Below are 13,023 nucleotides of genomic sequence, written 5' to 3' on the forward strand. Positions count from 1 at the left end.
GTACGACCTACCAAGTTTAGTTTCGGTTTCATTTCAAACACGGTGGCAATGGAGGGAGATGTGGGTAACCTAAGCAGGTAAATAAAGTGGGTTCGCTTGAAAACTTGGACCTTAAATTAAATTTAACAATCTATAGGATAAAGAGAACATTTTTTGTCTTTTGAATATTTTAATTTGAAATTTGTATGAGCCATGCTTACAAGCTTCTCTCGTACAAACATAGATCTTTAGATAATTTGTTTAACAACTTTATACAATAAATTAATGTGAATCTGATCTTTTTATTCAATGAGTGTTAATTTTTTTTATTTATCAGCAAGAATAAATCGTAAAAATCCGTAATTTTAACCAACATGAATTTGAATTTTGTATAGCCTACAGGTCCAGTACAATCACTAGATTTAGCTACGTATACTTACTTAGCTTTATTTACCTTTTATTTAGCTACCTATGAAATTTTCCATTTTTTTGTAAAACAGACAAAATTCGCAAGGAACTATCACACAACATTTGTACTGTGACAGTGTAGTTTTATTAGAAAAGCAACAGAGCGAAAAAAGTTAACATGGTTAAAACTACTTTTGAGCAGTTCTAAGCAAAACATGCATTTGTCTTGTTTGACTAATTATAAGACACCTTGTGTGCGATGAGGCATGGATAAGGCGGATTATTTCACATTGTGCTGAATTATTACAAATGAATTCTCATGTTAACTAGAACTGTTCTTCTTTGTTATTCCATTTGAGAAGTAGCCATTTGGTGGAACATAGACAGTTATACAGAGCCGTAAAACTTTTAGAACTTTGACTGCAATTGCACTAAAAGAACAACATTTTCAAAAATGATTTTTTCATGAATTGTTTCCAGATCAGTTCAAAGTAAAAATTATTGCTGCAACTAATTGCGACTTTTTGTACAAATGCAGTGTAATAAAAAAGTATGATTGAGTAGCTAAATAAATGTACATCAGGTAGGTAAAGAAAGCTATGTAAGTAATTCAGGCTACGTAGGTAAATCTAGTGATTGTACTGGACCTATTGTTATCGCCAAGACTTTAGCTTCTGCCGCCATACATTTGTTAATGGAGCAGGCCACCTTTTATGATAAATAAGTGTACACATTTTACAAAGGATCTTGCTGTTTTTCAGGAATGTATGAAGAATAAACAAACTGTATAACATTGTATAAGCGGTTTTGTTTTTCATATACATGTAATATACATGTGTACTTGTTTTTAGTTTTGGGAATCGATCTTTCTATCAGCTGATCAATGGGACTGGCGTACTCAGGCCTCACGTATGTACCATTCAATTGTCATTTTGTAAAAAATGATAGGCATATGGTATGATAATAATATAGCCGACTTAACTATGGAACACAGTTACACTTATATACTGAGTACCTCATTTAGCTCAGCTTAAGCGCTTTGTCTACTTTATTTCAATCAAGTACAATAGTATTTGATTAATAAGTTCCCTTAGTATACCTGTATTAACTTTATTTTTCTCTAGTACACCTGTCATGATATAATTGATTGATTCTTATTTTTATAGGAATTTGTGGACAGAGAGTTGAACAGAAATAAAAAGAAAATCATCAATGGCTTAAGTTTTTATAAGAAGCCAAGGTACAGTTTATGAAGTTTACGAAATCTTTCTTTGTGATAAGGCTGCAATGAAGATTTTTCTGTTTAATGTTGGAATCTTATGTGTTTTTACGATGCCTGCTTTTATTTAAACGAGAAAATATTAAGTTCCAGAGCCGATCAATAATATTCATCTACATTTAAAGTGTTTGTCAGTTTTTATCTATTCTGAATTATTTTCTACTCCTTTCAGCATGCTATGGTAATAACCACACAGAGGAAAAATAAAACAATTTTTTAAAGTGATCAAGCTGTGGCATGATTGCTTGATTTTCCTGTAATAAATGCTAATAATTTCCATTTTTTACTGCAAACTAATGAATCTTATAATCTTCAGATGTGTTCAAGGGGAAATCCTGAAAACAAAGAAGCTGAAAAAAGTGACAGAAGAGTTCCTTCTAAAGACCAGCGCCTTTCTGGTTTGTAAAATTGTCTGAAGCTCTTCTTTTAAAAATAAAAGTCAATTATTCTTATCAACAGGTAACTAATTTAATGCTAAAAACTTGAGTGAAAAGCAGGATCAAACAAATATGTTGTAAATTAGTCTTACCTCTATCATATGGAAAAAACGCTGTTTATCCAACTATATCTGATTTTGACAGAGAGCTGTTGGTTTGTCTGTGTCTATGTCACAGAAAGCTGTTAATCCATGTTTTTGGCACTGACAGCCTTGGGTTTGTCTGTCCATGTCTATGTCTCAGTAGGGGTTTTCCTGGCTTATTTTTAGGTCCGTTTACCGTTAACAAAAAATCATCAATATTTTCTCAAATCTCGATCCTTTTTTCTTAATCAAGTGTTCATAATTTTGAAAATCAGAACATGTTCTGCTGATATTTAAATTGCAACTTTCACAGCTTTTCTTCTTCACTTTTTTTATTATTGAGCATAAATAATGGACCAATAAGGGGGCCACTTAAGTGACACATTTACTTTTAAAGCGTTAACTTTGCCAGAATTTCTATAGATTCAAAGAGAAGTTAAATTCGCCCTGTGTTCTGAACTAACTCTGGATTAAATTTACCCCAAATGATAATTAACTATTTGAAGAGGTGGTTTCACTACAGGAATTAACTCTGTAGTGAATAATAAACACTCTCAGATATGTGTTTGTCTGTTGCATTTGTCTGTCTGTGTCTATGTCACTGACAGCTGTGGGTTTGTCTGTCTGTGTCTTTGTCACTGACAGCTGTGGGTTTGTATGCCTGTGTCTTTGTCACTGACAGCTGTGGGTTTATCTGTCTGTGTCTTTGTCACTGACAGCTGTGGGTTTGTAAGCCTGTGTCTTTGTCACTGACAGCTGTGGGTTTATCTCTCTGTATCTATGTCAATGACAGCTGTTAATTTGTCCACCTGTTTATATGTCACTGACAGCTGTGGGTTTGTCTGTCTGTGTCACTGACAGCTGTGGGTTTGTCTGTCTGTGTCACTGACAGCTGTGGGTTTGTCTGTCTGTGTCACTGACAGCTGTGGGTTTGTCTGTCTGTGTCACTGACAGCTGTGGGTTTGTCTGTCTGTGTCACTGACAGCTGTGGGTTTGTCTGTCTATGTCACGGACAGCTGTGTGTGTGTCTGTCTATGTCACTGACAGCTGTGGGTTCGCCTGTCTGTGTCTTTGTCATTAACAGCTGTGGGTTTGTCCGTCCGTATCTATGTCAATGACAGCTGTTAATTTGTCCACCTGTTTATATGTCACTGACAGCTGTGGGTTTGTCTGTCTATGTCACTGACAGCTGTGGGTTTGTCTGTCTATGTCACTGACAGCTGTGGGTTTGTCTGTCTATGTCACTGACAGCTGTGGGTTTGTCTGTCTATGTCACTGACAGCTGTGGGTTTGTCTGTCTATGTCACTGACAGCTGTGGGTTTGTCTGTCTATGTCACTGACAGCTGTGGGTTTGTCTGTCTATGTCACTGACAGCTGTGGGTTTGTCTGCCTGTATCTATGTCAATGACAGCTGTTAATTTGTCCGTCTGTTTATATGTCAATGACAGCTGTGGGTGTGTCTGTCTATGTCACTGACAGCTGTGGGTTTGTCTTTCTGTGTCTTTGTCACTGACAGCTGTGGGTTTGTCCGTCTGTTTCTATGTCAATGACAGCTGTTAATTTGTCCATCTGTTTATATGTCAATGACAGCTGTGGGTTTGTCTGTCTATGTCACTGACAGCTATGGGTTTGTCTGTCTGTGTCTTTGTCACTGACAGCTGTGGGTTTGTCTGTCCGTATCTATGTCAATGACAGCTGTTAATTTGTCCATCTGTTTATATGTCACTGACAGCTGTGGGTTTGTCTGTCTATGTCACTGACAGCTGTGGGTTTGTCTGTCTATGTCACTGACAGCTGTGGGTTTGTCTTTCTGTGTCTTTGTCACTGACAGCTGTGGGTTTGTCCGTCTGTATTTATGTCAATGACAGCTGTTAATTTGTCCATCTGTTTATATGTCAATGACAGCTGTGGGTTTGTCTGTCTATGTCACTGACAGCTATGGGTTTGTCTGTCTGTGTCTTTGTCACTGACAGCTGTGGGTTTGTCTGTCCGTATCTATGTCACTGACAGCTGTTGGTTTGTCTGCCTGTATCTATGTCAATGACAGCTGTTAATTTGTCCGTCTGTTTATATGTCAATGACAGCTGTGGGTGTGTCTGTCTATGTCACTGACAGCTGTGGGTTTGTCTGTCTGTGTCTTTGTCACTGACAGCTGTGGGTTTGTCTGTCTGTATCTATGTCAATGACAGCTGTTAATTTGTCCGTCTGTTTATATGTCACTGACAGCTGTGGGTTTGTCTTTCTGTATCTATGGCACTGACAGCTATGGGTTTGTCTGTCTGTTTCTATGTCAATGAAAGCTGTGGATATACCAGTTATGTCTGTCTGACTGTGTCTGTTTTTGTTCTTGTAGGGTCTTGATGAGGGAGAGACGTATGAACTGTTTATCTCCTACCTGTCAAACGACTACCGGGGCTCCAAGAAGGAACTGCAGGTAAGTTAACTCCCCATGGATCTGCTTAAAGGTACATGCACAGTACCAACTATAAACATTTTTACAGGTGACAGGTAATTGATCAACTGCATCTCTTTGGATTTACCATGTTGACTGGTGCAATTACAAACTTTACAAGTTTTCAAAAGTACCGACAAGGAAAGTGTTGTTTGTGATAATACTGTGTAGTTATGTCAATATTAAAATGTTCATATACTAGTATGGGTTAGAACTTAGAACTATGAGTGTTTGCTTGCAGCAAGTACTGAGGAATGAACGCCTGGCCCACGCCCTGGCCTACAAAGTCCGGGACTACTACTACACCGAGAGACTGTACCTCCTCCAAAGTGTCAAGGTCATTGTCAACTCATGGCAGAACAACCTTCACCCCTTCCAGGTACTGGTCAACTGCAGAGCTCTCTCTCTCTCTCTCTCTCTCTCTCTCTCTCTTTTTCTCTCTCTCTCTCTCTCTCTCTCACACACAAACACACACAAATCAAATTCTGTGTGTGGTAGGTAATCATAATCATACATTGTAATACTCTTTGATTTTTCAGAGAGGGTTTGGAACTTTTATGAAGAGTACAGAGGTAGTCAGTGGGAGTTTGATGAAAATGGTGAGTACATAGTTCGGCCCACAAATCTGATGAAATAGCTGATCTTGATATCTTGGTTTCAGCTCGGGAAGACCTTTACATCTGATGAATTTGCAAAAATCTTGATATCTTTGTTTCAGCTTTTAGAGACGTTCGAACAGCTAACACAAGAACCCTTCCCTACCTGGGAGACCAACAGTATTTTGATGGTAGGCACATATCTCTGTATAGGTTTAGATGTAACATGAGATCAAGTCTTCTTTTCATAGTAAAGTATCCTGTAAATCTCAAACAGTAAACTTATGATAAATAGCCTCACTATGACATTGACCGTGATAAAAAGTTTTTTGATAGAATTTGATGAAGAATACAATCACAACAGTTCCTGTGTTTTATCTTTTTAGAATGACCGTCAGATGTATTTATGGGTGCAGGAAAATCTGAGAGAACAGGTATAGCTCAACTGTTGTACTGTTACTGAAATTGAATGGGCATACAGCATGGAAGAGAAAAAGAATTACAATGCATATTTTATAATATTTTCAGAGTGAAATTTTGGAGATCCTTTACATATATGTTAAAGATTTTGATCTTCCTGAGGAACAAGTCCTTAAACTTCTGGAGCTCTTCAAGGTATTACGCTTCACTTCAGTGAATGCCAAATTTTACGAGTATATAGCATAAAAGTTATACATGTTAGTTCCAGTTACATTGTTATTTTACTTTTTTGCACAGCGACATGGATTTGGGCGATTACAGAATTACAAACATGTCATAGACGACTCTCTTATTTTCCTGGTGAAAAGAATAGGGTTTGTGATTCTCTTCTTCAACTGAACTTTATTCAATTTAAATTTTGTTTGACAGTTGGTTATCTATTTATTCACATTTCTCTTCAGATACCTGGAGGTGTTGATCTGTGTTGAAATGATGGATCTTGAGGCTGTACTGGCCTGCATTGAGAGAGGAAGGTAAACATAGAATTAATTGCTTATGTCTGCACTATAATCAGTAGGTCTGATAATTCATGAATTTCTTGCTGATTCTAGAGTTGATGATAATTACAGTATTCCTTAAAGGATGATATTAATTTTAATTGCAGTTTCAACGATCACTTTCTCTTGAAAGACAAGGAAACATTCATGGTCAGTAATGTATATCATTTGAACTAAAACAATCTGTATTGTATAATATAGGCAAAAATGATATTCTCTATAAATACTGAAATATACTTAAAGAGAAAGCTGGCCTTGATCCCTGTGTTTTCCAGTATTGTGGATAGTGAGTGTACATGTATTTATTGGTTCCTATGTCTCACTCTGTAGAAGCTGGATAAGGTCGTTCAGACCCTGGGTTCTGAGGACAGTCATGGCCCCCTCCTCCTGCTCTGGTCAGCCATGCACATGTTTGGAGGGGAAGGCTCAGACTTTTCCCTGGCCAGGAAGTACGGGAATGCCGCCATTCATCTGCACGTTTTCCACTACCTGTACAACCTGTTGATGTCAGAGCCGTTCAACGAGGAAAACTCGGTAAATAGACATCGCCCAATTGATAAAATCATTTTAAAAATTGATTTTCTAATGCTGTCATTAATTTTTTTGGTCTAAAATATCAATTTAATGAACAAAGGATTTGATAAGGGGGATGTCATTAGATATGAGCTGATTAGCTGGTTGTTGCATTGGTATTGGCACTGTGATTTCTCTGTTCCAGATGATCTGCTCTGTCTCACACCTGACTGTTTACAACCTACTGGTCCTCATCCTGTCCACGTTTGATGAACACACGCTTGGAACCGACCAGGATGCTCTAGTATGATGTCACATCTTGTTGATTGATTAATGTATAAAAATCATCTCATTTGTTGATTTATTAAAATTGAAAGTTGATTCTATGGTTTCATTATTATTTGTGGAACACAAAATTTTGTGTATTTTGTCACTTATATTTATTCTGTGAATCAACTGTTCTTTAAAAATAAGAAAGATGGCAAAACATTATATATGTACTGGTTACACTTTTGCCAATGAATTTCAGTATTGTAACTTTTACTGAATTGATGATAATTGATGGCCATGAATATTAAATAAACCACTGAGAAATTGTGACATCCGTACTTAAATTGTTTTTTTTTTTTTCAGGCTTTACACAGAGTGATTTGCCTTGTTCTCAAACAAGTCAGTGTATCAGAAGACTTCTGGGAGAAGGCAAGTGTTTCCTGATCAATTTTGTTATCAAAGGTTTTCTAGTTCTCATGAATATGTACTTACCTTTCCTCAAATATCCTAAATTACAGGGGAGTGATGAGGGAGTGGGGAGTGTCTATCATTCTGCCTTGTTGCGGTTTCCTCTGGATTACAGCAGTTTTGTCCAGTTCAGTGCAGCTTTGGCAGAATCCACACCAACAAGTGCAGAAAGGGCAAGTCTCTCATGGGGAAAAGTTGCTTAACTAGCAATGAAACCTACATGTACATAAATGCTCAAGACGCTCTTGGAACTTCTCAAATGTAAAATTGATGTATAAAAAAGGTGAAGAATAACCTCCATCTTTTTGATGTCTAGGTTTTCCACATCTGGAAGCAGTTACAGCGGTACACGGAGTATCTGGATTGTAACCACTCCTCTGACCTCACCTCCACCAAGGAACTCAACGAGTGGAAACTCGTTGTCAATAAACGCCCGTACCCAACCAGTAAGGGCCAAAACTCTGTTTTCTTCAGAGCTAAAACTAAAAAAAAAAGAAACCGTATTGCTGTATTTTGTGAAATCTGAGTCATGCATGTATGTTTATTTTTTGTAGGAGATTTTATATTAAATGCTGGGACCAAGGGGAAAATACTCACAATGGGAAGTAAGTCCTGACCATTCACTTTGTAAACAATAAGCATACAATTTTATTTTTTTTTAATATTAACTTTTGTTTAATGTATTGGCAGCACAGTGGTGACATTTACTATATATAGTAAAGTAAACATATTGATAGAGAGATAATATGTATGTAATAAATCCAGGACAGTAAGTAGAGCTTTAAGTAATACATTATGTTATCTCCAATTTCATCTTACAGCAAAGCATGATGCTAGCCCCATCATCCAGTGGTATGTGACGTTCAGTGGATGGGATCTTCTTCTCTGTGAGGTAGAAACGTTGCTGGATCAGGTAGCACAAGGCTCAGGTATGTGTCAAAAGGCCTCAAAGAAAAGTAAAAATAGTGTCCAAGTCAGTGTACTTATGCATGTAGTTCTTTAAAGTACAGGGTTTTCTTATATTGTAAGGACTTGAAGATATAAAATTTCAGATGTGAAGATCTTTTGAAATTGAAAAGAGGTGCATGTATACCGGTACTCCAACTGATGTACATGTAACTCCTGTTGGTTTTGAAAGAATTTAGTGTTGATCATGTGTTGTAGGCATGGTGTCTCCCACACAGATAGAGAAAGTGACAGATGCTGTAGAATTGGTACACGCTGTGCTGAAGAATCATCCACAGAGTGAGAAAGACTTCCAGCCTATCATCCATTGTATCTACTCACTGATCCACAGGTAATGACAAACACCTGCTTCACTATATCAGTAAGAAATCATAGTTCAGAGTGCATGCTCTTTGTTTTATGCTCCTGAGTTCGTTGATGAGAAGTTATATTGGTTTGGGTCGGTCTCTGTAGCATTCTGTCTTTACCTTCAATCTCTGGTTACTTCGACTGTAACTGTGTGAGATTTCACTAAATATTTGTTCATATTTATGTCAAATTTTCCAAATGTATTAATTAAACTCGTAGATTTTTTAGTCTCTCTTATATTTAATATATACATGACTCTTTACCTGTAGACCATGCTTTTAAAGATGTGTCTAAGTTGTCTTTTTTACCTGTAGATTTGTGAGACTGTCCCACCCACCTATTTTACTGATCGTCCAATGTATAGAGTGTGTAACCTGTCTGGCCAAACAGAATCCAGTCAAGGTCAGTCATTGCTCTCAGTTTCATTACATAAGTAATTTTGATGTTCTTTAAGCGGCAGGTAATGGTTAATATTGTGTTAATTTGGAGATCTCCGACTGTAGATGGGTTTTTTTTGCTTCAGGTTTGGCACAATATGAAACAGACTGGGTTATTGCCATATCTCACAGAAAACATCGACAACATCTCAGAAATACTCAGGTTACAGTTAATATCATCATTTTTAAAAAGAAAAAAATTATTTTAATACTTTTGTGTTTCTTTTTTGCTAATGTATGGCATAATGCTCTTTTCAGTGGTCAAGGTTTGATGGCTGGTTGCTATGGTAACATGCTGTTTGGAGTGGAATGTATCGAGGGATCGTATCCCATCACAACAGCCGTATTGGAATTCATCTCGAACATTATTGAGCCATTCTTCAAAGACTCCATGGAGAGTGAATTAATGGCCTCTTTCATGTACATCTTGCGGGAAATCTTTCCTGTTTTTCAAAAATGGAGATTTTACAAACTAAAGACAAGAGAGCTGATTGGTAAGTGTATTACAGAAAGCATATTTTGAGCCGATTTATTAATATTTGATTCTGATGCAGTAGGTAATTAATTAGTTGTCTGCTTTTTTCAGGAAGAAAATGTGTTGAGATTTTTCATAAAACTCTGGAAAATGTGATCAACAGAAGCAAGCCAGTAGAGTCCACATCAAAGAGGTAAGTCTTTTTGTTTGTGTAGATGTTTGATATATACCATTGAAAAAGTTAAACCTTGTCACACCCTCAAAGGTTAAATATTTGTTGGTAACCAACTATTGTATGATGTATTTTGGGGTTTGTTCAGTTACCTCTGCGTGATGTAATTTGGGATGTGTTCAGTTACCTATGTGAGTAGTATTTTGGGATATATTCAGTAACCTATGTGCTTTTCAGACCTAAAGTACAGGAAGTGGTTGTCTACAGCCTGTTGTTCACAGAAGCTGGACAGACTCTGCTGGGAATCATCGCCACTGGCTCAGACAATGTAGACCAGGCCTTGGTTCAACAGGGAAGGTAGAGGGCATTTAATACTTTGGTCAACCAAACTGAAGATCAGTATGTTTATCAAAACAGAGGATGATTTAATATGGATTTGAAGAGACATGTTGATCTGTGTATTTCAGTATGGCGGAGGGTGGTATAGGAGCAGAGATGATCCGGCTGATCCAGATTTCTTTCTCGGTTCTGAACCAGCTGTTGTTGCTGAAGAGTCCTGACCTGCCCTTGTCTCCAGTAGAGTCTGCTCTATCGTCTCAGCCAGTGGTCCGCCAGAACCAGCACATTGTGGCGACCATCGCCCAGTACATCTACCACAAACACAACCCCCGCCTGCCCATGCTGGCCTGTCTCCTCCTCAAGAGGCTGGCCTTGGTAGGTGTAAACGGTCTCAAGGTCAAACTTCAAGCCTCTCTTAAATAGAATATCAAGATAAAAATTATGAAAATTTAATGCTTAAACAATGAAAAAATATTTTTTAAGGATATTTTGTTATTTTGACGGTTTATTATGAGGTTACCTTTATGACATTGGGGATCTATTTTAAAGAATTAAGGATGATGGGTCCTTGCTTCTTTTAATCTTGTTGTTTGTCTGTAGGTGACAAAGATGTCTATCCTGTCGTGTTTTGGGGGAGCTGCTGAGTCAGTGAGGGACATGTACCTTAACCGCCTACAGGGTGCCACAGAAGTGAGTTCCAGCAACCCTCTGTACTTTATAGTACTTCTGTGTGAACAATTTATGTACATGTAATTAATGTACTTATTGTAGGACCTGAAGCTGAAGGTGTCCATTTTGGAGTTTTTGTCAGTCTGTGTGGAGGCACAGCCGGGTCTGATAGAGATGTTTCTAAATGTCCAACTCACTGACTCCTCATCATCAGAGGCCGCCAGAAAGGTCTGTATCGAAAGCGTGTCACAGGAACAGCACTGAAACTACTTACATTTGTATACCCAGATTATCTGATTACAGTGGTGAATGTAATATTACTGGGATTTTTCTGTTTTGTCAGGATTTATCCATTGGTAAAATTAGCTGCCTTCAAACTGTTCTGAATCTAATGGAAGCAGATAAACAGGTAGGACTTTTCTTCATAAAAATTATACAACTTAAATGAACCAACTTACTACTCCTCTATCCATACTTAATGTTTAAGTAGCTAAAACTATTTCAATGTTCAACATACATCTATACATATAATCTTTGACTTAAGGTGCCTCTGTGACTTGCACTGTGTTAGTACAGTGTATACATATCTTTACTGCTATAGATGACCTACAAGTGCACCTTTGACTTGATCTGTGTTAATGTATAAGATGAGTGCCCCTCTGACTTGCTCTGTGTTTACTGTTATAGATGACTTAAAAGTGCCCCTCTGACTTAGTGTTTAATGTTATAGATGACTTAAAAGTGCCCCTCTGACTTAGTGTTTACTGTTTTAGATGACTTATAAGTGCCCATCTGACTTGCTCTGTGTTTACTGTTATAGATGACTTACAAGTGCCCCTTTGACTTGCTCTGTGTTTACTGTTATAGATGACTTACAAGTGCCCCTCTGACTTGCTTTGTGTTTACTGTTATAGATGACTTACAAGTGCCCCTCTGACTTGCTGTGTTTACTGTTATATACAAGTGCCCCTCTGACTTACTCTGTGTTTATTGTATAGATGACTTACAAGTGCCCCTTTGACTTGCTCTGTGTTTACTGTTATAGATGACTTACAAGTGCCCCTCTGACTTACTCTGTGTTTATTGTATAGATGACTTACAAGTGCCCCTCTGACTTGCTTTGTGTTTACTGTTATAGATGACTTACAAGTGCCCCTCTGACTTGCTTTGTGTTTACTGTTATAGATGACTTACAAGTGCCCCTCTGACTTGCTCTGTGCCTGTATGGAGTTCATCCACTCGCTTTGGTCCGGTCACAGAGAAACAGCCATGTCTGTCTTGAGAACCTGGTAAGTCTGATTCCATTCTGAATGTTGTAACTTTTGTATCTTAACTTTTGACCCCCATAAACTAAACACATGCAACTTGTTACTCAACAGTGACAAGTTTTGGATGAGTGTGTGTGCCCCTCTGTCTCGAAATTTACCAAACTCTGAAGAGGAACCAGGAAAGGTATGCACCAGATTGTTGATTAAATAAAGAGGTTGAATTGTTTATTTGATAAAGTGGTGTTGCCGGTAATTGTTAATCTTTGAAGTATGGCAATACATGTACATACATGTACTTGAATATGGTAAAATTCTTCCCGAGAACCATACCATTGTGACTACAATTAACAATGCTGTTTCAAGATAACGAGTTACTTTCTGTATAAGTTAATGCAAAAGTTTGTTTGCAACATATTTTTGCGATTGCCAAATGTTTTGGGTCAACTGTATGAAAAGTGTTAATCGAGAATGTTATACTTTTTTAACACCAGGACTTTATATTTCAGGATGTGTACACACATCAGGTGAAGACGGTATCCCATGTGTTGGAGATTCTTGCTGAAGAAATTTTCTGTGTGGCAAGGTTTGTAAAGATTTTGTAAAAATCAAAGCCTTTTGAGAAATAAATGATATTTCCTTGTTTTTCCTTTTATTTAATTTAATAATTCATTGTAATTACATGTAAATGGTGCTCTTCTATGCGTAATTGTAGCGGAAAACTTGATGAAAAACTGAAGAAATGTTTGGCAGAAATAAACTCGACCAGTAGACTGAAGTATTGGACAGGGGTATGAAAACATTCATATCTCTCTCTCTCTCTCTCTCTCTCTCTCTCTCTCTCTCTCTCTCTCTCTCTCTCTCTCTCTCTCTCCAGTAACACAAGGCT

The 13,023-nt window shown here is 37.5% G+C and overlaps 1 protein-coding gene across 3 annotated transcripts in view; it reads left to right on the forward strand.

Annotated features, from left to right (window-relative positions):
- LOC105334941 (nucleoporin NUP188) overlaps positions 1–13,023 on the forward strand; it is an 18,819-nt gene continuing 5,796 nt past the window's right edge. For 2 of the 3 annotated variants that reach the window (XM_066074495.1, XM_066074497.1), the window contains exons 1-34: positions 2–77; positions 1,239–1,296; positions 1,554–1,627; positions 1,983–2,064; positions 4,541–4,621; positions 4,881–5,018; positions 5,179–5,238; positions 5,358–5,426; positions 5,622–5,669; positions 5,764–5,850; positions 5,953–6,029; positions 6,117–6,188; positions 6,320–6,362; positions 6,543–6,746; positions 6,931–7,029; positions 7,359–7,424; positions 7,514–7,636; positions 7,780–7,909; positions 8,018–8,068; positions 8,285–8,392; positions 8,628–8,760; positions 9,092–9,179; positions 9,301–9,377; positions 9,473–9,708; positions 9,801–9,882; positions 10,099–10,218; positions 10,329–10,575; positions 10,801–10,890; positions 10,972–11,097; positions 11,213–11,278; positions 12,055–12,158; positions 12,249–12,321; positions 12,644–12,720; positions 12,850–12,925. In XM_066074495.1, coding sequence (XP_065930567.1) covers positions 49–77; positions 1,239–1,296; positions 1,554–1,627; positions 1,983–2,064; positions 4,541–4,621; positions 4,881–5,018; positions 5,179–5,238; positions 5,358–5,426; positions 5,622–5,669; positions 5,764–5,850; positions 5,953–6,029; positions 6,117–6,188; positions 6,320–6,362; positions 6,543–6,746; positions 6,931–7,029; positions 7,359–7,424; positions 7,514–7,636; positions 7,780–7,909; positions 8,018–8,068; positions 8,285–8,392; positions 8,628–8,760; positions 9,092–9,179; positions 9,301–9,377; positions 9,473–9,708; positions 9,801–9,882; positions 10,099–10,218; positions 10,329–10,575; positions 10,801–10,890; positions 10,972–11,097; positions 11,213–11,278; positions 12,055–12,158; positions 12,249–12,321; positions 12,644–12,720; positions 12,850–12,925 — 3,294 coding nt within the window. In that variant the 5' untranslated portion in view covers positions 2–48. Of the gene's footprint in view, positions 78–1,238; positions 1,297–1,553; positions 1,628–1,982; positions 2,065–4,540; positions 4,622–4,880; positions 5,019–5,178; positions 5,239–5,357; positions 5,427–5,621; positions 5,670–5,763; positions 5,851–5,952; positions 6,030–6,116; positions 6,189–6,319; positions 6,363–6,542; positions 6,747–6,930; positions 7,030–7,358; positions 7,425–7,513; positions 7,637–7,779; positions 7,910–8,017; positions 8,069–8,284; positions 8,393–8,627; positions 8,761–9,091; positions 9,180–9,300; positions 9,378–9,472; positions 9,709–9,800; positions 9,883–10,098; positions 10,219–10,328; positions 10,576–10,800; positions 10,891–10,971; positions 11,098–11,212; positions 11,279–12,054; positions 12,159–12,248; positions 12,322–12,643; positions 12,721–12,849; positions 12,926–13,023 lie in introns of all 3 variants that reach the window. The other variant, XM_066074496.1, reaches the window with a different exon arrangement.

The sequence above is a fragment of the Magallana gigas genome, chromosome 2 (genome assembly GCF_963853765.1).
Source record: "Magallana gigas chromosome 2, xbMagGiga1.1, whole genome shotgun sequence".
NCBI classification, from domain to species: domain Eukaryota; kingdom Metazoa; phylum Mollusca; class Bivalvia; order Ostreida; family Ostreidae; genus Magallana; species Magallana gigas.